Raw genomic sequence first — 26041 nt, 5'->3', positions numbered from 1 at the left:
ACTGTAAAGCTAGTAATATTGCAATTATTTCTGTTGAGTAAACTGATAAATGATTTGATGTTCTCTTAACTCTTTGTTTACTTAGTTTTAACACCATGTCAGCAACTAGACTATTCACATGGCAAACAAAGGTTCGTCAATACATATTTGCAATATTAGATAAGACACTTTAAGTTTATACAAGATAAAAACTGTAAAATCTGTTCAGATGGTACTTTTTAAAATAATGTTTAATAAGGAAGTCTCTGTATAGAAGCGTTGTCTGATAGTTCCAAAAGTTTTACAGTTCAATAGAATGTGCTTGATCATAGGAGTTTGGCAAGGTATACATATGGGAGGATCTTCACCAGTCAGTAAAAACACGTGTGTTAGTTTTGAATGGCCCAGTCGGCATCTGGTAAAGGTCGTGCCTAGATTTAAAATTTTGAGAGTAGATGCTTTGGACCCTGGGGTTTATTTCGTATAGTTTATTGCTGTCACACTCATTCCATTCTGCTTGCCACTTACTGGTGATATACGAGTTTATTAATGGCCTGAGTTCAGAGGGTGGTATCAGACATTCTGGGATCTCCAAGTTTAATGCCTCTTTTGCAGCTGTATCTGCTTTTACATTTCCTGCCAGAACAATATGTCCCGGCACCCAAAAGAGGATAATGTTGAAATCCTTCTTCTGTAATCGATGTATTTTAGCCAAAATGTTTATGATTATGGGGTGATCGGTCTCCATGGAATCAAGTGCTTGAAGGCAAGACTTTGAGTCTGTAGCGATTAAAAAGTTTCATCCTCAGCCCTGCTCAATGTTTTCCAGTGCCAGTAGCAGCGCTCAGACCTCAGCTGTGAAGATACAGCTCTGTTCTGGAATACGTATGCCATATTGTTGATCTCCAATCACTGCTACTGACACACTGTTATCCGTTTTGGATCCATCCGTGAATACTGTACTATGGAGTGGGAGACTACATTTCGGTACCAAGGATTCCTGTTGATACACGTTGGGGAGAGTTTCTGCCTTTTTTAGTTGTGCCAATGCCATAGAAATAGTTGGTTTTTCAAGGTCCGGGGGGGACAGGCCAAAAATGATACTGTCTTATGTTGTCCAGATTGGTGTTCAAGTTCTCCAAGTATGGTTTCATCCATATTCCAAAAGGTTTGATCACTTTAGGTCTAGCTTCATACAAATGAGAACATTCTGGTTGGAATACTGGTGTAGAGGCCAGATTACTTAGATTTGCTTTGAGTTTGCATATTGTAAGGCCAGTTTCAGACACCTATTCTGGAGGGAAGGTTCACCGGCTTCTGTATAAATGCTTTGAAAGGGACTTGTTCTGAAGGCTCCAAGAGCTAGATGTATTCCCTGGTATTGTATTGTGTCAAGTGTTAGAATGTATGACTTCCTTGCCTGACCATACACAGTACTCCCGTAATCCAGTCGGGATATAATTAATGTTCTGTAGAGATGTAAAAGAACGGTAGCATCCACACCCCATTTTGTATTGACCAGGACTTTTAAAATATTCATTGTTTTAAAAAAAAATGTCCTCAACATCTTCATATGTGGGATAAAGGTGAATTTATTATCACAGACTAAGAATTTGAAGTCATTCACTACTTTGATGGGTTCTCCCTCCATACTCAACCATACTCGGGGTGTAAGGATCAGAGAAGGCAAAAATGCATACATACTGACTTTGTTTTGGAAAATCTGCATCTGTTCTTTACTGACCAGTTGTTTATTTTATTGATGCATAATTGTAGCTGTCGTACAATTATATTCATATTTTCCCCCCTATAGCATATGCATAAGTCGTCAACGTACAGGCTCCGAAAAATGTGGGGGTCAATAACTTTGATTAAACTATTGATTTTGATGCTGAATAAAGTCACTGAAAGGATGCTCCCTTGTGGAACTCCCAGCTCTTGTACATGTGGGTTTGATAGTGTATTTCCTACATGAATGCGAAAAGGTCTGTTTGTCAAGAAGTTGGAGATAAATATGGGTAGGTTGCCTCTGAGCCCAAGTTTGTACAAGTCTTTAAGTATTCCATATCTCCAGGTGGTATCATAGGCCTTCTCAAGGTCAAAGAAGACAGCTACAGCATGTTCTTTTTTAATGAAGCTGTCCCAGACAAACGATTCAAGTCTGATGAGGTGGTCCAAAGTGCTTTTGCCTCTTCTAAACCCACACTGGTAATCACTAATCTTATGCTCTGATTCCAGAATCCATACTAGACGGTCGTTGATCATTCTCTCAATGGTTTTGCAGAGACAGCTAGTCAGAGCTATGGGACGGTAGTTGTTTGCGTCAGAATGATCCTTACCTGGTTTGGGGATGGGAATAATTATTGCTTCTTGCCACGAAGGTGGTATATTCCCTGTTTTCCAAACATTGTTAAAAATCTCCAGGAGGAGTAGTAGTGTAGTATGTGGTAAGTGCTTCAAGAATTCGTAATGGATTCTGTCTGGTCCAACTGCGGTATTATTGCAACGTTTGATAGCCCTTGTAAGTTCCACTATAGTGAAGGGTTGATTAAATGGCTCAGTGTTATTTGAGTGGAAATTCAGGAATTTCTGTTCCTGTTGTGTACGTATTCTATTGAATTCTGATCGGCAGTTGTCTAATGAAGAGTTCTTTTCAAAAGATTTTGCTAGAATGTTGGTTATTTCTTGGATCTTAGTTACGAGAGTGCCTTGATGCTTGATGTGTCGAATTTGAGTTTCTTCATCTTTGTATTTCATCTTATGAATCAGGTTCCAGATTTTTGGTGATGGTGTATTTGCTGTTAGGTTAGATACGTATTTTCTCCAACTCTGTCTTTTTGCATTATTTATAATCCATCGTGCTTGTGCTCGGCATATCTTAAATCTTACCAGATGGATGTCTGTTGAAGATTCTCTCCGCTTTTTTCTGAGCTTTTATGGCTTTTTTGCAGTTGTCATCAAACCATGGGTTATGCCTGCGACTTGGTTTTGGTGATGTCTTAGGGACGGTATCATTTGCTATTTCTATCAACTTGTCTGTGAAACTTGTAACTGGGTCTTGGCTGTCTAGGGTTGCTGAATTAAATTGGTCATAACATTGGGTCTGGAACAGGTACCAGTTGGATTTCTTGAGATACCATCTTGGAAAATTATGTTGGATATTTGATCTTGTAGATGTAACGATTAAGGGAAAATGATCACTTCCACACAGATCATCCAAGGTGCGCCATGAGAAACCAAGCAAGAGATCAGGTTTGCATATTGTTAAATCGATTTTTTAATATGTTCCATGTCCTGGGTCTTCAAGTATTTTTCCCTTCCTATTTGTGCAACTTCCTCCCCATAAAGGGCCGTTACCGTTGAAGTCGCCTGCGAGTATGTAGGGGTTGGGAGTTGATCAGCAAGATTGCTCAGATCTTGAAGTGTGACAGGTGTATCTGGAGGCAAGTAAATAGAACAAAATGTGATGGCCCTATGGAAGGTTAAACGTACAGCTATTGCTTGGAGATTAATGCCTATTTAGACTTGACTGTGAATTATGTTGCAATGAACTAAGATGCTTACTCCTCCTGAAGGACGTTGTATGTTTGGTCCATTTGTGTTAAAACTTACAAAACGTTTTAGGGATATTTGACTATTTGGTGGTAAATGTGTTTCTTGGAGACAAAATGCAAGAGGGTTGAGTAACATGGCTTGTCACTGAAGTTCTGCAAAGTTTGCTTTGACACCTCGACAGTTCCATTGAATTATATTGTTGCTTGTCCAGTTGGTAGCACTGCAACTTGGACTCTACTCCTACTCTTAGGAGAGGGACTCTCCTAACTGACTGTGGGGTTCTAAGATCTCCGCCATATCTATATCTTTTATATGATCAGCTTTCCGTGGCCTGTTCTCCTGACTAGCCTTTTGTGGCTGTGCTTTTGTGCTTTGGTGTGGCTTCTTTCCTTTTGATATTGGGGAATGTTCCATTCCATTTGGTTCTTCGCTAGCTCTGGTTTGTGTTTGACTGGTGTTTGAGTGCTTTGCGCTTTTTGTTGCTGATTAACTGAGGTTTGTTTTTTGTTAGCGAGGTCACATCTGTCTGGCACTCAACTGTATGTTTGGTTGGTAATGTTACACATGCAAAGGATTTCTCAAATGTAAAATCTGGGAGATTTTCCACCTCTTTACGTGCTTCTACATAGTTCACTTTTTTTTTTTTTTTACATTTTACTCTTTGAATTTCTTTTAATTTAATCCATATAGGACAGTGTTTTGATAAGGCCGGCTGATCCCCTGAGCAATTTCTGCATTTTGATGGTTTTAAACAGGTTTCTTCATGCCTGTCCTCTCCGCAATTGTAACAGGTAGGATTGTTCTTACACCCCGCGGAGCTATGACCAAACCTCTGGCAATTGAAGCATCTTAGGGGGTTAGGGATGTATATGTCAACGGGGACCCTCAAGTACCCTAACCAGATCCATTCAGGTAATTGAGGTTTGTTGAATGTCATAATATACGTGCCTGTCTTTATCATTTGGTCTCCTTTTTTTACTGTAATCCTCTTTACACTTGTAACACCTTGTTGTGCTAGTTCTGAAGCTATTTCAGTTTCATCTACGTCATGTAGTTCTCTGGTTCATATTATGCCTTTGCTGGAGTTTAGGTATGGGTGTAAAGATGCCTTCATAGGGACACCAGCCAAAGTGTTTGCATACAGTGTTTGCATCTTCATTAACTTTCTTTGTACATTCGACCAGAATCTGGCCTGATTCAACATTTTCGCATCTTTGACAGTACCTGCAATCCCTGCAATTCCTTTTTGAATTGCAAAAGGGGAGAGTTTTGTAAGTGCCATGTCAGGTGGTTGAGATTCTAAAATTATAAATCTCTCCCAGTTTTCATTTTCTGGAACAAGTACACATCTAGCATTCAAGTCATCCAAATTTTGTTCTAGTATCCGTCTTTTGGGGGTTTGTTTGTTTGCCATATTTGTTATGTTTTATTTGTTATATTTATTTCATCATTCTTGCTCCCCACCTGCCTCGGAGCCCAACAGGGATACAAGAAAGTTATACTCTTGCAATGAGAGCTAAAAGCTCAAATTGCTTGACTGACCCTATGCCATCGCCTTCAGGGAAAAATGTCATCGTGATTTAAATGGCAGTAATTGCCCAGGGCACATCATGACTAGCCGCTTCATTGGATCGGGTCTCTCCAACCGCCCATCTGTATGAAATTAGAGCCAAAGCATTGTGTTGGATCTGGGGCAGCCGCAACTGCTTGCATTCCTCAAATGCCAGGATCTCTTCTTCCAAAGACACGGGTCGCAACTTACAGCCAACAAGTCACCCCATTCGTCGCCTTTTAGGAACAGCAAGGGGGTGCTAGGTCCTATTCTACCCCGGGTCCCCAGGGGGGTATGCTCTCTTAACTATTTTATACTTGAGATTAGGCATATACACTGCAGCTGCTGTTACTCCTGTTTCTGGATCTTTGGAACCATCTGTATATATCTGAATCTCTGAAGCATATCTTTGATTTAAATACTGTTGAACTATTATATTTTTTTGGCATCGGCCTGTATTTATCATTAATCATCTCATGCAATAGAAAATCTATTTTTGGCATTGGAAATAACTATGGTGGTATTTCAGATATGACCACAGTTGGGCATATTTCTGTAGTATTTATTCCAACTATTTCTGCCTCCTTATTTGCTTCGCATCCAAAGCTCTTCAGGTTAGAATATTCATACTCCCAACAGTTATCTAGTATTCTTTTAACCGGATATATTTCAGTATGTCCTCTAATTGATGTCCAATATGCCATTTTTATTTTTAATCTACAGAGTTCCAGAGGCATCTCACCTATTTCTACTTGAATAGCAGACACTGGAGAGGTTTTAAATGCTCCACAGCATATTCTTAGAGCCTGAGATTGTATGGCATATAGTTTGTTTTGTAAGGTTTTACATGCTGACCCATAAACCATGCTCCCATAATCAATCACAAGCCTTATTATTGAACTATATATACTCTTTTCAAAGATTGCCGATCCGCACCCCAGTCAATACCCACCAAACATCTCAATACATTAATTCCTCTCTTTATCTACCTTTTTATATGATTCTTATATGTTAATTTATAATCCAATCATACTCCCAAGAATCTAATGTTGTGGCTTCTGCCACCTCTGTGAAAAATCACTCAGAGTCTTGGGGTTTTGATGCCAGAAGATAGACTTTATTATCAGAGATAAAAAGCTGAGTTGTCCTGAGGAGCAACAATTCCAGAATCTGGGTTTGCACCCGCTTAAATACATATGATCTATCAAGGAGTGGCTTATACATTCCACACGTCACCACCATCCATCACATTTTCAGTTTGTTGTTTCTCAAGAAGTGTACATGAAATGTCCATGGAGAGGCTTCACCGTATGTCTTCTCTAGTGTCAACACAGCAGACTAGTTCACCATATGTGAGGTGCCTCACATTCCATTCTTACACAGGCACACACAGCAAAATACATGCTTGACCACCAGAAACAATTGTAGAATAAAATGGCTATGTTCACATTGATTATACTTGATTAATTTATATTCAACTTTACAAAAATATCCTACACTAACAACTGGAGTTTGAACTAAAACTTGATCATACAATTTTATCTTGACTGATGGAGTCTTCTTTTTTTAAGAGAAACATATTACCTGGGTTTTTTTCCACTGACATCTTAAAACCCCAATAATTTGCCCATCTTTCAACTTAATTCATTGCCTTCTGCATACTTTCTACCACATATTTTTTATTCTGACCTCTTTTCCAGATCGCTCCATCAACAGCACATAATGATTTTACTATTCCTATATCTATACTATCAAATATATAATTTATCATTATATTAAACAGGATAGGACTACATACACTTCCTTGAGGGGTCCCATTATCAATATTATATATTTTTGATAAAGATGTTCCCACTCTTACTTGTATGGTTCTATTAAATAGGAAATCCTAATCCAATTATACATTCTCCCTTTAATATGCATTTGATCATTCTTGATTAAAAGACCCTCCTTCCACATCATTTTGTATGCTTTCTCTACATCCAAAAACACTCCCACCAAATCCTCCTTGCTTACCATATTTTCTTATATCTGTTTCCAGATTTAATATCGCATCCATAGTGCTTCTACCTTTTCTAAAACCACTTTGATAATTACTTACTAGACCCTTTAATTCAATGACATAACTCAATCTAGCCATAAACATTCTTTCCATAAGTTTGCATAGTTTTGATGTTAAAGCAATAGGTCTATAACTCGATGGTTGTGACAGGTCCTTTCCTGGTTTTCCTATAGGTATAATTACTCCACGCTTCCGACCCTGAGTATTTCCTCTTTCCTCTAACCCAATCCAAGAGCTATTACTACAGCTACCTATTTTCCTATATTCACTCCCTTCATCTTCCATCTCTTGATCTTCTCCTGATTCTAATTCACTACCCATTATCTCCCCACCAGTCACAACCCAGTGTTCCAACACCCATTGTCTCCCCACTCTTTTATTCGCCTCCTTCTGTTCCCGCTTTTCCGCCTCATACTGGACTAGAGTGTAAATGTGTAATATTCATCAATTCTGGTGATTTTGAGAGCTGTTTTTATCTAGACTATATTCTATATTATGTAGCACCCATGTAAATACAGATTGTTTCAAAAGTTCAGTTTTATATTTGAATTTATTAAAGGTACTGTTACAATTGCCAACATCAGATTATTTTCATTATTAATAGAAAAAGAAATGGCTCCTGTTTGGTTGATGCCATTGACAAACTATTATATTTAAAACATTATTTAAACAGTTCTGAAAATAATAGGCAAAAAAGTATTAGTCTGTAATTACAATGGAGCAGTTTCTGAGACCACCAAATGTGAATCCTTCAGTTTTAGGGGTCAAACCCAAAAGACGACGATACGATGAACAGTATTTAAGTTTAGGGTTTACATGGGCAGGATCAGTTGATGCACCACGACCTTTATGTGTCGTTTATAAGAAGATTTTAGCTAATGACAGCATGCAACCTGCTAAACTCCACAGACATCTTGACACCAAGCATACTAAGGTAGCGGGAAAACCTCCTGAGTTTTTCAAAAGAAAACTTCAAGCCTTTCAAGGTAAAAAAAGTTGGAGAATTGAATTTACTGTAAAGGCCACTGAAGCTTCACATCGCATTGCGCTGCATATTGCCAAGGCTGGCAAAGCACATATCATTGTAGAGAGATTGATTCATTCTTCTTTGCTGGACCTCTCAAGCTCCATCAGGTTGGATGGGGAGCGTCGGTGCACAGCCATTTTCAGATCTCTCCAGAGATGTTCAATCGGGTTCAAGTCTGGGCTCTGGCTGGGCCACTCAAGGACATTCAGAGAGTTGTCCCGGAGCCACTCCTTTGTTAGCTTGGCTGTGTGCTTAGGGTCGTTGTCCTGTTGGAAGATGAACCGTCACCCCAGTCTGAGGTCCAGAGCGCTCTGGAGCAGGTTTTCATCATGGATGTCTCTGTACATTGCTGCATTCATCTTTTCCTCAATCCTGACTAGTCTCCCAGTTCCTGCCACTGAAAAACATCCCCACAGCATGATGCTGCCACCACCATGCTTCACTGTAGGGATGGTATTGGCCAGGTGATGAGTGGTGCCTGGTTTCCTCCAGACATGACACTTGCCATTCAGGCCAAAGAGTTCAAACTTTGTTTCTCATGGTCTGAGAGTCCTTCAGGTGCCTTTTGGCAAACTCCAGGCGGGCTGTCATGTGCCTTTTATTGAGAAGTGGTTTCCATCTGGCCACTCTACCATACAGGCCTGATTGGTGGAGTGCTGCAGAGATGGTTGTTCTTCTGGAAGGTTCTCCTCTCTCCACAAAGAAATGCTGGAGCTCTGTCAGAGTGACCATCGGGTTCTTGGTCACCTCCCTGACTAAGGCCCTTCTCCCCCGATCGCTCAGTTTGGCCAGGTGGCCAGCTCTAGGAAGAGTCCTGGTGGTTCCAAACTTCTTCCATTTACGGATGGTGGAGGCCACTGTGCTCATTGGGACCTTCAATGCTGCAGAAATTTTTCTGTACCCTTCCCCAGATCTGTGCCTCGATACAATCCTGTCTCGGAGGTCTACAGACAATTCCTTGGACTTCATGGCTTGGTTTGTGCTCTGACATGCACTTTTAACTGTGGGACCTTATATAAACAGGTGTGTGCCTTTCCAAATCATGTCCAATCAACTGAATTTACCACAGGTGGACTCCAATCAAGTTGTAGAAACATCTCAAGGATGATCAGTGGAAACAGGATGCACCTGAGCTCAATTTTGAGTGTCATGGCAAAGGCTGTGAATACTTATGTACATGTGATTTTTTTCGTTTTTTTATTTTTAATAAATTTGCAAAGATTTCAAACAAACTTCTTTCATGTTGTCATTATGGGGTATTGTTTGTAGAATATTGAGGAAAATAATGAATTTAATCCATTTTGGAATAAGAATGTAACATAAAATGTGGAAAAAGTGAAGCGCTGTGAATACTTTCCGGATGCACTGTAACACCTAAATTTAACATTTACTCTCCCTTTTGAGTGACATACAAAACATGCTGAGGAAATATAAATCCCCTGCCCAGTTTCAAATAAATTTAAATTATTGTAAATTTACAAGTTCAACAAACTCAAAACACTAAAGCAATTCAGGTTACTTAAAATGTGTCAGTTTCGTGAACTCAAAACAAATAGAAAGTTTTAAATACACATTATGGTTGATTTATTTGAACTAATTTGGATGATTTAATTTTTCCCTACTCAAAACAATTTTTTATTTTGAGCGTTAGAATTAACAGTGAGACTTGTCCGATTCAGATGGGATTAAAATCACAAAGTACCTCTATGAAACAAACTTCCCAAACCTACTCAAGGAAAACTAGCCCTGTCCAAATAGGGCTTTAGATGATGCAATCCTTATTGGAGAAATTCCATCTTTGGGTTTATCTGAATTTCAAACTATTTCCTTTATATTTTCTTTCTGTTCTCACTGACTACTTGGGCAAAACTTTTTCACATATGCATATTACTTGCTGCACTGAAACTTTTCCCACATGAAGAGCAGTGGTATGGTATCTATACAGTATGAATTCTCTTGTGTATTTTCAAGCTTTTTAACACAGTGAAACTCCTTCCACAGTGTGAGCACTTGTAAGGTTTTTCTCCAGTATGAATTCTCTCGTGTGTTTTCAAGCTTTGTATTGCAGTAAAACTCTTTCCACAGTGTGAGCATTTGTAAGGTTTCTCTCCAGTATGAATCCTCTCATGTGTTTTCCAGTTGTCTGACTGACTGAAACTCTTTCCGCAGTGTGAACACTTGTAAGGTTTATCTCCAGTATGAATTCTCTCATGTGTTTTCAAGCTTTGTAACGCAGTGAAACTCTTTCCACAGTGTGAGCACTTGTAAGGTTTTTCTCCAGTATGGATTCTCTCGTGTGTTTTCCAGTTGTTTGACTGATTGAAACTCTTTTCACAGTGTGAGCACTTGTAAGGTTTTTCTCCAGTATGGATTCTCTCGTGTGTTTTCCAGTTGTCTGACTTAATGAAACTCTTTTCACAGTGTGAGCACTTGTAAGGTTTTTCTCCAGTATGAATTCTTCGGTGCTGTTTCAAGTAGCTGGCTGTAGTAAAGATCTTTCCACATTCAAAGCACATATGAACCCCAGCACCAGTATGTATTTTCTGGTGTTCTTTACAATAGGACAGACATGAAAATCTTTTTCCACAAAAAGAACACTTGTTAGGCTTCTCATTTGTGTGAGTTTTCAGATGCTCTTTTAGGACTACATTCAAAACAAATGTTTTACCACACTTATCACATTGAAATAGCTTTTCTCCAGAATGACAGCGGAGATGATGTTTGAGATTCTGTGCATATGTGAAACTTTTTCCACACTGATTGCATGTGTAAGGCTTCTCTCCAGTGTGAATTCTCATGTGTACATTAAGATTGCTTTTATGTGTGAAACTCTTTCCACACTGAGAGCAGGTGAAAGTATTTTTGGCTGCACTTCTTTTAAGCTTTTTTGTAGATAAATTCTTCTTTGTCTTTGAGCCACTCAAAGCTATTTCTCCAGTTGTGAACTCATGATGTTTCTCCTCCACTTCATTCAGTTCTTGAGGTCCCTCTTGCACTTTAATCAGCTCTACAATGAACACAGTAAATTAACAAAAATCAATTAAAGAGGGACAAATATAAAAAGAAATCAAATTAAACCCCAATTTAATGGCAGAACACAACAAACGTCCAGTATTTATAAGGGGTGGGAATTGCCTCCTGATTCGTTATAAAGATATTGAAATGCAGATTCAATATTTATTTCAAATTATTGTGAATTGATATATTAACTGTGATAACTAGTGGTCGATATGAGTTTTTTAATGGCCGATGCCGATATCCAGAGAGCAGGGTGGCCCAAATAGGCTGATATAATGATGCTATCACACACAATTTAATATAATAAATAACATATACATAAAATTACTAAAAACAAATTACTTTTATTTAGCACTAGTTTTGTCACAGTACCAAAAGTACAGTAGTTGGTAACCTCAGCAAAAATATGCTAATATGCTTTTGAACACACCAGGGCTGCATTTCCCAAAAGCATCGTGAGCCTATGTAGATCGTAGAAACCACTGGCGTCAACGGTCTCTGCGATTAACTTAAGCTTGCGATGCTTTTGGGAAACACAGCCCAGTTTAGTTCTTTTTAATAATTTTTATAATTATATTTTAATTATTATTATTTTGCAGTATTCCATGTTTTAGTTTAATTTCATCATCAAAATCTTAACAAGTAGAAATAAAACATTTTAACACGTCATTGCATTTTTTTGTAATGTATAACATTCCAACTTGCTCGCTAACCAAATGGAAAAACAAACCATGACAGGTAAGAACACCAAAGGCCGTAATACTAACACTGCAATGACTGGGCCTGTCAAGACCAGCACACCATCTCCCGCCAGGACCTCGAGTGACTCAGGTGACCCAGCTCCAGCACCTGCTATGGCAGTAAGTCCGACTGAAATCATGAATTAACTCTTGGCAGCGTTGCAAGCAGATTTTGCGGCTGTCTTCAAGGATCACATTTCAGGAAGTGCTTGAAAGCGAAATGTCTGCTATTAAATTAGGAGATACAAGCCGCCAAAACATAACTTTCTAACTTCAAAGTTGCTATTAAGTCCAAAGTAGCAGCAATGCAAAACACTACGAAAGAGATGGAGAAGGGACTCTCTGGGTGTTCAGATGATGTCGCAGTTTTACAGCGCACAGTGCAACAACTTTCAACTGCCTTAGAGGACAAATGTGAAGACTTGGAAGGAAGATCTAGATGCAATAATATATGGATAGTTGGTGTACCAGAAGGCCAAGGCAGCTGCAGCACAACTGCAGTCTCTATGCTGCTGAAAGAAGCTTTCCAACTCACAAAGGCTCCTTTACTGTACAGAGTGCAACGGACCTTACAACCACCACCGAAACAAGGGCACCACCCCAGAGTCATAGTGTCCCATCTTTGTTACTTCCATGACTGCTCAAAAATCCTGCACCTTGCCAGAGATCAGAGGCGAGTAAAGGTGAATGATCTAACCATCTCTCTGTCTATCCGGACTATACAGTAAGAGTCATCCGTGCATGAGCAGCATACAACGGCATCAGACAGCAGCTGCGTGGGATTGAGGGATTTCGCTTTGGCATTCTTCATCCAGCACGGCTACGTATCACCTACAGTGGAGTGGAGAAGATTTTTACCTCGCCCGATGAAGCCCAGCAACACATCACACAATACATTAAAAAGCAGGTGACCACCACCAGCTGACTGTCTTTCATGGAAGGAGGAGGTTATCTCTGACTGTATTTATCCAAGCTGGCTTGACAATCTTAAACTAGCCCATCTGGGTAAGTCTTGTGCTGATGTCAAGTTGCTGTCAGTATGAGCCTGTAAATGTACACTATTTACAGTGTTCAGTACTATATTTTCCTGATGTGAGTAAAGCGTGGAAAATCAAAATAAGTTAGTTGAATAAGTATTTAAGGAGGTACCTGGCAATTACTGTTTTTCGTAGATGGAGGAGGTTGCCTGTGGTTACCGCTACCCAATTTGATTTAACATAGTTTCACCAGTCTGTTCCCCTATCTATATAGTGCCAAACTAATTCAAGTTAATGTCAACGTCAGCCCGTTGAAATGTGTATGTACATTAGTCACATTCTACATTATTTTATACTATTTTGAGACATTTGCAGTAGTATTTAACCTCTTGATTTGAGTTCAAATCTAAACAATGGTAGGTTAGAGTGAGTTAGTTAAAACACTATTGAAAACGGTTTCTTCATATATTGATATCTACACCTAAAAGTTTTCATGTTCTGTTGAGTTTAGCTTTTAGCTAGTAGTTTCCCTATTATAAGCACATCATGCGGACATTGTTACATTGGGGAGAAGGTCCAACCCAGTTAGGATGGGTAAGAAAGGGAGGGAAATGAGGGGCTTAAAGGTGTTTTTTTATTCAGGTTCATTTTTTCATTTGTTCTGTATCATGCTTTATATTTTCTTTCTTTGATTTATGTAATGATAGGGGTCTAACATGTAAATTATCACTCATCTTTAGATACTCATTATCTCTGGTCATGACACAGAGTGTAACTACAGGAGGGATGGTTGCATGACCAATTTTTTAAGGGGCTGAACCATTCTGTGAAATGTAAGAGAGTCCTGACACATTTACATCAGTTAAAGTGGATATAGCTTTCCTTCAGGAAACTCACCTAAAAGTATCTGATCAATCACCTCTGCATACTAGATAGGTCGGTGAATTTTATCATTCACAGTCTCAATCTAAGTCAAGAGGGGCAGCACTTATTATTAGTAAACATGTGCCTTTTATCTTTTCGATGCAGATCCTAGGGGCCAATATGTCATTGTCACAGGCAAATTATATAACACCCCGGTTATCTTAGCTAGTGTTTATGCCCCTAATTGGGATGATGCCGCATTATTCACCAATTTATTCTCCCGATTGCGTGACTAAAATGAACATCATTTGATATTAGATGGTGACATGAATTGTGTGTTAGCCTCTAGTCTAGATCGTAGCTCTGTTAAAATTATGCCAACTTCCAAAGCTGCCCTTTCAATTCAGCTGTTTCTTGATACCTATGGCATTGCTGATGTCTGGCATACTTTTAACCCCATTGCTCGCAAGTAATCCTTCTTCTCAGATGTTCAAAAAATATTCACGTATTGATTATTTTTAATAGATAAATGTCTTCTTCCTTCTGTTCAGGAGTGTGACTATCACACTAAGATCAGTAACCTCGATTCAAAATTAGCAGCATTTCTGTCGGCGGATGACATTAAAGAACGCCTACTCCTCCAAAAAGAATTTGACCTACTAACCACACAATAAGTTGAGAACCTTTAAACTAGATCTCACCATATATACTACGAGCATGGCGACAAAATGATGAGGATCCTTACACACCAGCTTCACCAAAAAGCAGCAAGTCAGGCAATTCCTGAGATTCGAGATGAAGCTGGCATGGTCTGCATAGACCACACTGCCATTCATTTACATTTTATGAGGTTTTACCATAACCTGTATACATCTGAATCGCTGAGGGATGATCATTTAATTAATTAATTTTTCCAAAGTTTTGAGATCCCCCAAATAGACCCTGTGACAGCAGCTGAGCTAGACTCTCCATTTTCAATAGGAAAAGTTGAGATGGCCATTAGGAGCATGCAATGTGGGAAATCCCCTGGTCCGGATGGGTATCTGGCAGAATTTAAGACATTTTCAAACCAACTGGCTCCCATTTTATACTCTGTATATAACGACTCCCTGTCTGTGGGCTCATTACGGGGAAACATTACGACAAGCTACCATATCACTTATTCTGAAAAATAAGGCAAAAATCAACAGGAATGTGGCTCGTATCGCCCTGTCTCTTTGCTCCATGTAGACAGCAAAATCTTTGCAAAAATTATTGCTCGCCATCTCAAAACAGTCCTTCCAACCATAATCTCATCAGACCAGATGGGCTTCATAAAGAATCGACAATCCTCTTCCAACATTAGGCGCCTGTATAACATCATCTACGGTCCCTCTCCACCCAGTGAATCGGAAGTGGTTATATCTTTAGATGCCGAAAAGGCTTTCGATCGGGTGGAGTGGGACTATCTATTCCATGCCATTGAGAGATTTGGATTTGGACCAAACTTTTTTATCATGGATTAAAATTCTATATAGTTCGCCAATAGCAACAGTGCGTACTAATAATAATATAGATCACCTTTGCCATTAACACGAGGAATGAGCCAGGGGTGTCCACTGTCCCCCCTCCTTTTTGCAATCTCAATTGAGCCGTTAGCAGGGGTGTAAAGTAACGAATTACAAATACTCACGTTACTGTAACCAAGTAGTTTTTCACAGGAATTGTACTGTAAGTAGTTTTAAAATTGTATACTTTTACTTGAGTACATTTTAAGTGCTGTAACTGTACTTTTAATGTGCTATTTTCCCACCGTCTGTGTTCGCTACTTCCCTGTCCTGATTTTATTTTTATCTATCAACACGATTGGCTAAGGAGAGTCTCATGACTCCCGTAAAATCAAATCACACGTAAAAAAAAAACTTGAACGGCAGTTGCAGATCTGGCACCAACTGTTATGGATGTGGAGGATGCCTCAAACCCATTTCAACACCTCAACATCACGGACGCACCTAAAAGGGCTTTTCGCAGTGAAAAAGGCCAATTGCTTGATTGTGTCATGTGACTTTAACTTGCTCAAGCCAGATATCAGCATTAATCCTGCCTCTAATTTGAAGAAACATATCGATGTAAATTTCATATTTCTGCTTACTAGATTCTGTGTTTCTATAACGTAGCTTGTAAATTAGCTATCTATCACTGAGATTATTGGGTTGATGGGAGAGATTAAGGCAATGTTATCAATAGGGCTGGGCGATAAAACAATCTTGATGTTTATCTGAAAAAAAAAAAAAGAAAAAGAAAGATGTCATCGATACCGATGATAAACTTTTGAGTAATTTTCTATACTTAGCCTATGTTCTACATCTAGAACAGGGGTGTTCATTACATCGATCGTGATAGCAAGACAACCACTGGTTGGTTGATCTGGATAAAATATAAAAGATTGACTTTTTATTTCCTGACATCTGTAGCTGAGTGCTGTTTGACTGATGGGCGGCTAATGTTTGTGCGCTTTACATGCATGTGTGCTCAGAGCGCTAATTTGACCATTTAGGCACGCGCCTAAATGGTCAAATACACTTTATAATTCCACCAATGCCCGTCTTGATGAGGCATTAATGTAAATGCAGTTGATTTGGTCTAAAGTGAAGGTAAACAGTGGGACAAAAACCATATTTGCATCAAAATGTCATACTTGAAGTGTACATGTAACCGAATTGAGCACTGTCTAGTAGGCTATGTCGTAAAAAGGCTATTAATCAAACAACAACAAGGAAACGAGAAAACCACTCACTACTTTTGGCTGAGTAACTTGAATAGCTTTAAAAGTAATAATGTAATAGAATAAAACAGTGATATTTTTAATAATAATATTTTTTTAACAATATTGTCAGTTTTTTTTAATAATACCGACCCCTGATGTAGAATTGTGTTAATTTGTATAATAAATTACCAGGAAAGTAGAAATGATAAAATAATTTATAATTATGCTTAGCCTTTATCATTTTTTTTCTAATGCCTGATAGAAAAGTATCAACCTTTGTAGAGCAATACTTCAGGCAGAATATTCCACCAGTCACAAACTGAAGTCTTATGGATTACTTTTATGCTGCCTTTATATGATTTTTGGAGCTTCAAAGTTCTGGCCACCATTCACTTGCATTGTATGGACCTACAAAGCTGAGATATTTTTCTACAAATCTTTGTGTTCTGCAGAAGAAAGTCAGTCAAACACATCTGGGATAGCATGAGTGTGAGTAACTATCCCTTTAAAATAATTCTAAAACTACAATAGAACAATGAGAAAGTTGATTGTCTTTAAAAAGTAAAACAACATTAAAGCAAGAAACATACCTGAATGTGTGAAATCATCTTCATCACTCTGTTGTTCCTCTTCTGTGGTTTCATCATCATCATTTTCATCACTCTCTTGTTCCTCTGTTGTGGTTTCTCTGCTCATCTTCATCAAATTCCTGCAGTCCAGCAGCTTCACTGAACACATCTTCACTGGTGTCTGCAGCATCTGCTGTTCATCATCATCTTCATCACTCTGTTGTTCATCTGCTGTGTTTTCTTCTTTTATCTCCTCCTGCTTCACTTCAATCTTCACTGGTGTCTGCAGCATCTGCTGTTCTCCAGCGTTACAGACAGAAGTCAGAGACTCTGTGGAGGTTTGATCACCCTGATTACTGTCACACACACTCTCCTGAGCATCAGTAGAACAGAGTAAAGTGAGCTGTGAGTCCTGTGTGTCTCTGGATCTCTGTTCAGAGAGTTTGTCCAGCAGCCGCTGTGGTGTGGACTGATCTCTGCCGCTCCACACTGAATCCTGACATTCTGTGGAGGTCCCATCAGTCACACACACTGAAGATTGACAGGAAACCTTTTCCAGCTCCTGACAAACACAACACAATCACATCTGTACCGTTCATCATCACAGAGTCACAGTCATATCACATCATTTGAAAGTTTACTTACAATCTCAACTTTACCTCGCTCAAAACAGGTAAAAAATGAAAAGAATGTTTAACCTGCAAACTGTCGTCTCTCTCCATCAGTTTTGCCTTCAGTGATGTCACCTCTTTCTTCAGCTGAGAGATTTCTGTGATGAAATCATCAATATCCAGAATGGACAGATCACCAATATAATATCATCAATACAATGGACTGATATTCATCAAATTCAAAAGGATGATTATACACAAGAACATACTGTAAAACATAATAATGTTGTTTCTGAGATGGTTACATATAAATGGGTGCTTTTTGTTTGGTTTAATTTCCCCGCCAGCAGGAATTTGATTAGAAATTAGCCTATAACAAGCATTTTTTCAACATATAATTGACTTAACTGAAGTCATTTAAAATCTGCTTCTTGATTTAACGAGCTCATATATCAGATATTAAACATGATATTCTCACATTTCTGCTTGTTTCTCCTGAAACTGAATATTTTAAAGCGTCTGTCACAAAACCGCCACATAAGACGATAATAAGATTCTTTTACGATCATTAAACAGAGAAAAACAACATGCACACAAATGATGTAAAACACATTGAACACGTACCGACTGAGCACTCAAATGGCGAGTTTTTCTTGTGTTTAATGGTGGTTAGCAAAACTTATGGTGCTTTCCCACAACCTACTGGACTGGAGTGTGAATGTGTTGGGAAACTCATTTTAGGTCGGACTGGATGAGCTCAAACTCATTACGCTATATACAGTAGCCTATATATCAGTGGCCTGTGGTGGACTTTTGAAATGAGGTATCATGTACCATCTCAGGTTTTTTTTCCCCTCAGTTCACATTTCATAGCTTTCAGGTTAAACTCATACAAATCTCAAATCTGATTTATCACAACATTTGATATAAAAAGAAGGCTTACATAAGAATTATGTACAAATCACAATTCTTGAACCAAATGTTTTTTTAATTGTCTCCCTGATTAAAAAAAAAAAAAAAAAAAAAAAAACGGGGTTGGGAAGGTTACTTTTGAAACATATTCCACTACAGAATACATGCTGTAAAATGTAATTTGTAATGTATTCCGTTAGATTACTCAAGGTCAGTAACGTATTCTAAATACTTTGGATTACTTCTTCAGCACTGGTAGATTTTTTCACTTGTTTTGACTATAAAAACTCTGCCAGTACAGTAAGACAAAATACACATGTTAAAAATACATTCACTGAAAAACCTAAATATCTTATGCAGTGTTGTTTCTAAAACAAGATAAATCAAATTGATCTTGTTTTAAGGATTTTTAGATATTTTTACAGGAAAACAATACAAAAATTATCAAAAATTATTTTTTTCCCCTAATATCAAAGTTCTTACTAGAAAAAAGAAATTATGATCCAACGTGAATTTTCTTGATAAAAAAATATGATCGTGTCTGGTAACGTGCATGTAAAATGGCTAGAAAAAGCATTTTAGCTTAGCATAAAGCTGACAATTTACACAAGGTTTATTTCTATTTCTTCTGCTCCAAACTTACTTCAAACTTACTTCTCTGTCTGCTCGTATGAATGTATGAATGAAACACATCATAAGAAAGTGTTTCACCGCTGTTCAAATGCACTTTGGATCGCATCATTTATATATATAATTTTTTCCATCTGAAAAGACTAAATATTAAATGAAACAAATGACAATAAAATGCAAAATAATCTCTTCAGTAATCAAAATACTTTTTGAATGTAACTATATTCAAAATACCAATGATTTAAATTGTAACTGTAGTGGAATACAGTTTCTTATATTTTGTATTTTAAATACATATTTCCATTACTTGTATTTCGTTACTTCCCAACCCTGCCTATATCAGTGGCGTGTGGTGGACTTTTGAAATTCCCCCAAAAATACACACCTTTGGCAAAAATTTTGCCTTTGGCATTAATGCAGCCAGAATAATCAAAAAATCAAAAATGAAAAAGACAAAAATGTCTCGAAGGTCGCACAAGGGTTAAGTCACAGTGTTGGGCAAGCTACTCAAAAAATGTAGCTAGCTAAGCTACCAAATACTCAACAAAACAATTTCTTAAATTGAGCTAAAAGCTACACCTCAGAGAAAGTAGCAAATTACACTACAAGCTACACAGCAAAAGTAGCTTGCTACATTTTATCTACTTCATTTTTTTTCCAACCAGATGCACAGAGCATACTGTCATAGACAAAGCACCTAAAATACTAATCAGATGTGATAATTTACTAACTCTCATGTTAAATCCAGTTTTACAGTGTTTTATACTGACTTACTGCACTACAGTTTCATTGTACTGATATGTTAAATAAATGAAAATTTATTGTAAAGATGTGATTGATATTCTCTGATCTTTCTCGGTGGATTTGATGTGTTCCCTGTCTGTCACTCACTCGACATTGTGCCGATGTAGTGACACTAGGGTTTCGCTCTTGAGAGCCCCAATCACCTGTGATTTATTCAGAAAAGGCCAATGAGAATTGGCGAGTGCAATTTGCATGCCGCTCTCCGCCCCAGACATATGGGTATAAAAGGAGATGGCGTGCACCACTCATTCAGACTTGTTCTTCAGAGCCGAGTGCATATATTGTGTTCGACCTGTCACCTTTAATACACTGCTGGATTTAATGTGCACATCAGCGGTAATTCTCGCACGGTCGAGTATTGTGTTTCCCCTGGGCGCTTCGGCAGCTGAGCCCACAGGTGTAAAAGAGTATATTTAAAAGAGTATATTTTCTCTAAAAGAGGTAGCACAATCGATTGCCGTCTTTTTAAAGATGTCCTTTCGCCTTCGTGCTGCTGGGTGCAGCCGTTATCTCTCCCCATCGGATGGCCACGAAGTCTGTCTTGAGTGCTTGGGTCGCCAGCATGCTGATGTGGATGGGTTACACTGTGAGAACACGCCCATGAGAACGATGCGGTCACGGCTCTCTTCTTTCTTCATGAAGCAGAGAGCCACCGTGGCTGCTTCCCGACCCGGTCCGTCCTGTGTTAAAACACAGGCGAAAACTGAGGTGGCGAGCACCACGGCCGATTTGGATGTGGTTATGGGAGTCTATCCGCTGGCTCAGTCCCCGCAGACCTCAAATCCCCAGCACGCTCGTTCTGCATGGTAGAGTTCACGAGCGAGGCAGGCAGTCTGCCTCAGGGCGGATTTAATGTCTCATTCGGGACTCGCGATGAGGATGAGTTGTCGGTCACCCTTCACACTTCCGTTCAAGATGCTGATGAAGAAGCGCATACTGACGTTAGTACTACATCAGGATTGGTTCGCTGCAATCGAACTGAAGGCTGCATATGTCCATGTATCGATCCTTCCTTGACACAGACCGTTTCTTTGGTTTGCCTTCGAGGAACGAGCATACCAGTACAAGGTCCTCCCCTTCGGTCTGTCCCTGTCCCCTCGCGTATTTACTAAAGTAACAGAGGCTGCCCTGGCCCCGTTAAGGGAGAAGGGCATTCGCATCCTCAATTACCTCGATGACTGGCTGATCCTAGCTCAATCGCGAGGTCTACTGTGTGCGCACAGGGACCTTGTGCTTCAGCACCTCGACCGACTAGGGCTTCAGGTCAACCGGGAAAAGAGCAAGCTCTCCCCTGTGCAGAGCATCTCTTTTCTCGGTATGGAGCTGGACTCGGTCATCATGATGGCATGCCTCATGAACGAGCGTGCACAGTCGGTGCTGGCCTGCCTGAAAACATTCCGGCAGAGGACAGCGGTGCCACTGAAAAAATTTCAGAGGCTCCTGGGGCATATGGCATCCTCAGCGGGAGTACTTCCCCTCGGGTTGATGCATATGAGACCGCTCCAGCACTGGCTACAGACTCGAGTCCCGAGGTGGGCATGGCGCCACGGCACCCAGCGTGTGAATATCACGCCAAGGTGCCAGCACACCTTCAGCCCTTGGTCAGACCTGGCATTTCTACAGGCAGGGATTCCCTTAGAGCAGGTCTCGAGGCATGTCGTGGTCACAACAGATGCCTCGAATTCGGGCTGGGGCACCGTGTGCAATGGGCAGGCAGTATCGGGGCTCTGGACGGGGCCCCGCCTTCAATGGCATATCAACTGCCTAGAGTTGCAGTCATTATCGCTGGCCCTGCGGAGGTTTCGGCCGTTGATTCAGGGCAGGCATGTGTTGGTCTGGACAGACAACACAGCAACCGTGGCATACATAAACCGCCAGGGTGGCGTAAGTCCTTTGGAGTCAGCAGATGTCGAAGTCTCTGCGAGCCACTCACGTCCCGGGCCACCTCAATCATGCAGTGAATGTGCTCCCAGGACAGGTAACGCTCCACGGAGAGTGGAGATTCCACCCCCATGCAGTCCAGCTGAATTGAGAGAGATTCGGGGAGGTGCAGGTGGACCTGTTCACCTCCCAAGAGTCCTCTCATTGCCTCCTTTGGTACTACCTGTCCGAGGCTCCCCTTGGTATGGATGCCTTGGCACACAACTGGCCTCAGGGTCTGCGCAAGTATGCATTTCCCTCAGTGAGCCTCGCTGCACAGACACTGTGCAAAGTCAGGGAGGAGGGGGAGCAAGTCCTGATGGTTGCGCCATACTGGCCCAACGGGACTTGGTTCTCAGACCTGATGCTCCTGGCAGTAGCCCCTCCCTGGCGTATTCTCCTGAGGCAGGACCTTCTCACTCAGGGACAGGGCACGCTCAAATACCCGTGGCCAGACCTCTGGTACCTCCACGTCTGGCTCCTGGACGGGACGTGGAAGACCTAGCAGGCCTTTCGCCAGTGGTGATAGACACCTCTACGAGGCGGCTGTATGCACTTAAGTGCCATCTTTTCGCAAACTGGTGTTCTTCCCGTGGGGAAGATCCACAGAGGTGCGCGGTCGGGTCTGTGTTGTCCTTCCTATAGGAGGGGCTGGAGAGACGGCTGTCTCCCTCCACCCTGAAGGTGTACGTGTCTGCTATTGCAGCACATCACAATACACTGGATGGGAGACCCTCGCAACAGCACGACCTGTTCCTCAAGGGCGCGAGGAGGTTGAATCCTCCTAGACCGTGCCTAATTCCCTCTTGGGATTTCTCTGTGGTCCTATCGGCCTTACAGAGATGCCCCATTTGAGCCCCTGGAGCAGGCCGAGCACAACACTCTGTCGCTGAAGACGGCCCTCCTGGTAGTGCTCACCTCTAAGAGGGTTGGGGACCTGCAGGTGTCACCAGTGAATGCCTGGAGTTTGGTTCCATGCCCAAAGTTCCCACCCCTCCCTTTCAGGATCAGGTGGTGAACCTGCAAACGCTCCCTTCAGAGGAGGAAGACCTGACCTTATCGTTGTTGTGTCCAGTTTGCACCCTGTGCATCTATCTGGAATGCACTGAAAGCTTTAGATGCTCAGAGCAGCTCTTTGTCTGTTTTGGAGGACAACAGAAGGGGAAGGCTGTCTCTAAACAGAGGTTGGCCCATTGGATTTTGGATGCCATATCTTTGGCTTACCCAATCGCAAGACCTGCCGTGCCCCTTGGGAGTTCGGGCGCACTCCACCAGAGGTGTTGCGTCCTCCTGGGCACTGGCAAATGGCGCCTCTCTGACAGACATGCAGAGCAGCGGGTTGGGCTACACCCAATACCTTTGCGAGGTTCTACAACCTCCGCATAGAACCGATTTCGGCCAGAGTTTTATTGGGTATCAATAGGTAAAGATCGGGCAGCCAGTTGGGCGTATCACTTGCATTAGCGCCAATCCCCTCTCGAGGTGATAATGTGCACTGTCTTGTCCATAACAGTTCCCCACAACTGGTGAACACTGGACGCCTTCTCAATTTCTTAAGCACTGTCCGGTGATGAACTCGGCAGAGGAGTAACGCCGCTAGGCCTGGTACTCGTGGTATACCCCTTTTCAGGTGTGCCCATGTACATGGGCTCAGTGCTCCATATGTGGTGATTCCCCCCTCGGTAATACCGTATGTTGTATTTCCACTGTTCGGTTTCCCTGTCGGTGAACCCTGTGTCTTCCCCTTGGCAGAGCATCGCTGTGGCTGTGTACCCTCTCCATAGATAGGGTTTTCCCCAGGGGTTTCGTTCCATATGCGAATTTCCCGGGCGGTAAGTCCATGTGAGATATTCTCCACATGTTAACCTCCTTCCGGTAGGATGTGGTCTCCGTAGTGCTCTCCCTCCTGGAGAGGGAAGCGCACTTCCCCAGCGCTATTCTATCAGGTTCTCAGCAGGAAATTGTTTAATACAGAAATCAGGAAGGGCCACCGCTTGTAGCCTACTCTGGTAAGTGCTTTCCTACCACCCTAAACAGGACCAGGGAGGCGCCTTACCTGACATGCTGGAAGGTCATGACGCGCTCGAGCGCTCGCTGCGAGGCACGCAGCAGCTTGCCTGTGTCCGCTCTGCCGTACCTCGTGATATGGTTTGGCGCCTGTGGCATTTCGTATAGGAACCCCTAGTATCACTACATCGACACAACGTCGAGTGAGTGACAGACAGGGAACGTCTCGGTTACTGATGTAACCTCCATTCCCTGATGGACGAAACAAGACGTTGTGTTTCTCCTGCCACAGTGCTGAACCGACCGCTGACATGGCTGGGACTCTCTCTCGGCTCCTCAGCACAAATCTGAATGAGTGGTGCACGCCATCTCCTTTTATACCCGTATGTCTGGGGCAGAGAGTGGCATGCAAATTCCACTCACCAATTCTCATTGGCCTTTTCTGAATAAATCAAACGTGTTTGGGGCTCTCTAGAGCGAACCCCTAGTGTCACTACATCGACACAACATCTCATTCCCTCCATCAGGGAACAGAGGTTACATCAGTAACCGAGACGACTCTGGATCCTGATACAGCTCATACTGAACTCCTGTCTGATGATGGAAAACAAGTGAGATGAAGACATTAGACAAATCCTCCCAGATAAACCAGAGAGATTTGATAGATATGTAAATGTCCTGGGAAAGGATGTGGGGGATTTTTTGAAGTAATCATATTCACCAGCTTGATTTTATATTTTAATATACTTAAAAGAATGGAAAAATGTGTGAACAATATTATGCTTAAGCTCATAAAGGGAAAGTGTGTATTTCTTTCAGCTGACTCTGCCTCAAGAATGAGATGTATGTGTGGGTCTTTGCCAGGACATTGTGTGTGTGTCAGAAGAAGCACAAGCTGTGCATTCGCCTTTCTTTGGTATTGATAACACCAAGGTCGCATGCAGCACAAACAAGACAGCCCAACAAGACAGTGACAGCCACACCTATGGCAAGTGCTACAGGAAGCGTGGGGTGAAATGTCACCTGAGTATCTGGACAAACTGACAGCTAGAATGCCAAGGATCTTCAAAGCTGTCATTGCTGCACGTGGAGGATTTTTTGATGAGAACTCTTTGAAGTAGTTTAGTTATGAATTTTTTTTTCAAATTGTAATAGTAATTTTTCACATTATTAATGTCCTGACTATACATTGTGATCAGTTGAATGCCACTTTGGTGAATAAAAGTACCAATTTCTTCCATAAGAGCAAAATCTGTGCATTATTCCAAACTTTTGGCCACCAGTGTGTGTATATATATATATATATATATATATATATATATATATATATATATATATATATATATATATAAATCAAATGTTGTATACGTTAACATTAGTTAATGTACTAGGAACTAATATCAACAGTGAAAAAAAAATTATACTTATAAACCAACATTAACAAACATTAATAAGTGCTGTAAAAAAAAAAAAAAAGATATCATTAATTATTAGTTCATGATACCTAATGTTAAAAAATTGAATTGCTGATCAGCACAAAACCACCCAAACAGAGCACAGAAGTTAGGAAATATATAGCAAACATTTGGGAAGGGATCATTTTAAAAAGCTTAGCTATTTGTATTGTAATATGATAAACATTGGATCATCTGACTCCGTCATCTCATCTCGTTGTGTCCAGCACACGGCCATAAGCTCGTGCAGTATTAATTTAAGCTGTCAATGCAGGCTGTTTTAAACGGAAATATGTCATGCAAGTCTAAATCGTAATTTCAATCTTAATTCCATAATGCTGCATTAACCGATATCATACCAATGTCTCAGGTCAACATTTGCAGTTTTTAAAGAGTTTTGGATGGGTTTTCCCCTCAACTTGTGCTTACTGTTTTTTTTGTTTGTTTTTTTTCATGCTGGTTTTACACATTAATGCGAAAATGACAATGAATCAGCAGGTAATATTACATGTTCTTATGAGTGCTGACCCCTTTTCATTGTGTGGCTAGTATTATTTCTGGATTGTGAATTCACAGTTTTTACAGAGTGGTCTCACAAAACTCATGTACATTTT

The 26041-nt window shown here is 40.6% G+C and overlaps 2 protein-coding genes across 2 annotated transcripts in view; both read right to left on the bottom strand.

Annotated features, from left to right (window-relative positions):
• LOC127418753 (zinc finger protein 37-like) overlaps positions 1–26041 on the bottom strand; it is a 96721-nt gene that overhangs the window by 55554 nt on the left and 15126 nt on the right. The window lies entirely within an intron of this gene.
• LOC127418798 (zinc finger protein 664-like) lies at positions 6196–17282 on the bottom strand. Its single transcript, XM_051659628.1, has 2 exons — positions 17111–17282; positions 6196–11182 (listed from the first exon to the last, which is right to left on the bottom strand). The coding sequence occupies exons 1-2, from the start codon at positions 17277–17279 to the stop codon at positions 10113–10115; spliced, it is 1239 nt and encodes a 412-aa protein (XP_051515588.1). The 5' UTR covers positions 17280–17282; the 3' UTR covers positions 6196–10112.

Source organism: Myxocyprinus asiaticus, chromosome 28, assembly GCF_019703515.2.
Source record: "Myxocyprinus asiaticus isolate MX2 ecotype Aquarium Trade chromosome 28, UBuf_Myxa_2, whole genome shotgun sequence".
In the NCBI taxonomy this organism is placed as follows: Eukaryota; Metazoa; Chordata; class Actinopteri; order Cypriniformes; family Catostomidae; genus Myxocyprinus; species Myxocyprinus asiaticus.
The sequence above is the reverse complement of the archived record's forward strand: the minus strand, read 5'-3'. Positions and strand labels throughout refer to the sequence as shown.

Coding starts and splice junctions, on each gene's coding strand:
- LOC127418798 (XM_051659628.1), bottom strand. CDS start 17,279: ATGCTGCAGACACCAGTGAAGATGTGTTCAGTGAAGCTGCTGGACTGC. Junction 11,183..17,110: donor AGATGATTTCACACATTCAG/GTATGTTTCTTG, acceptor TGTTCATTGTAG/AGCTGATTAAAGTGCAAGAG.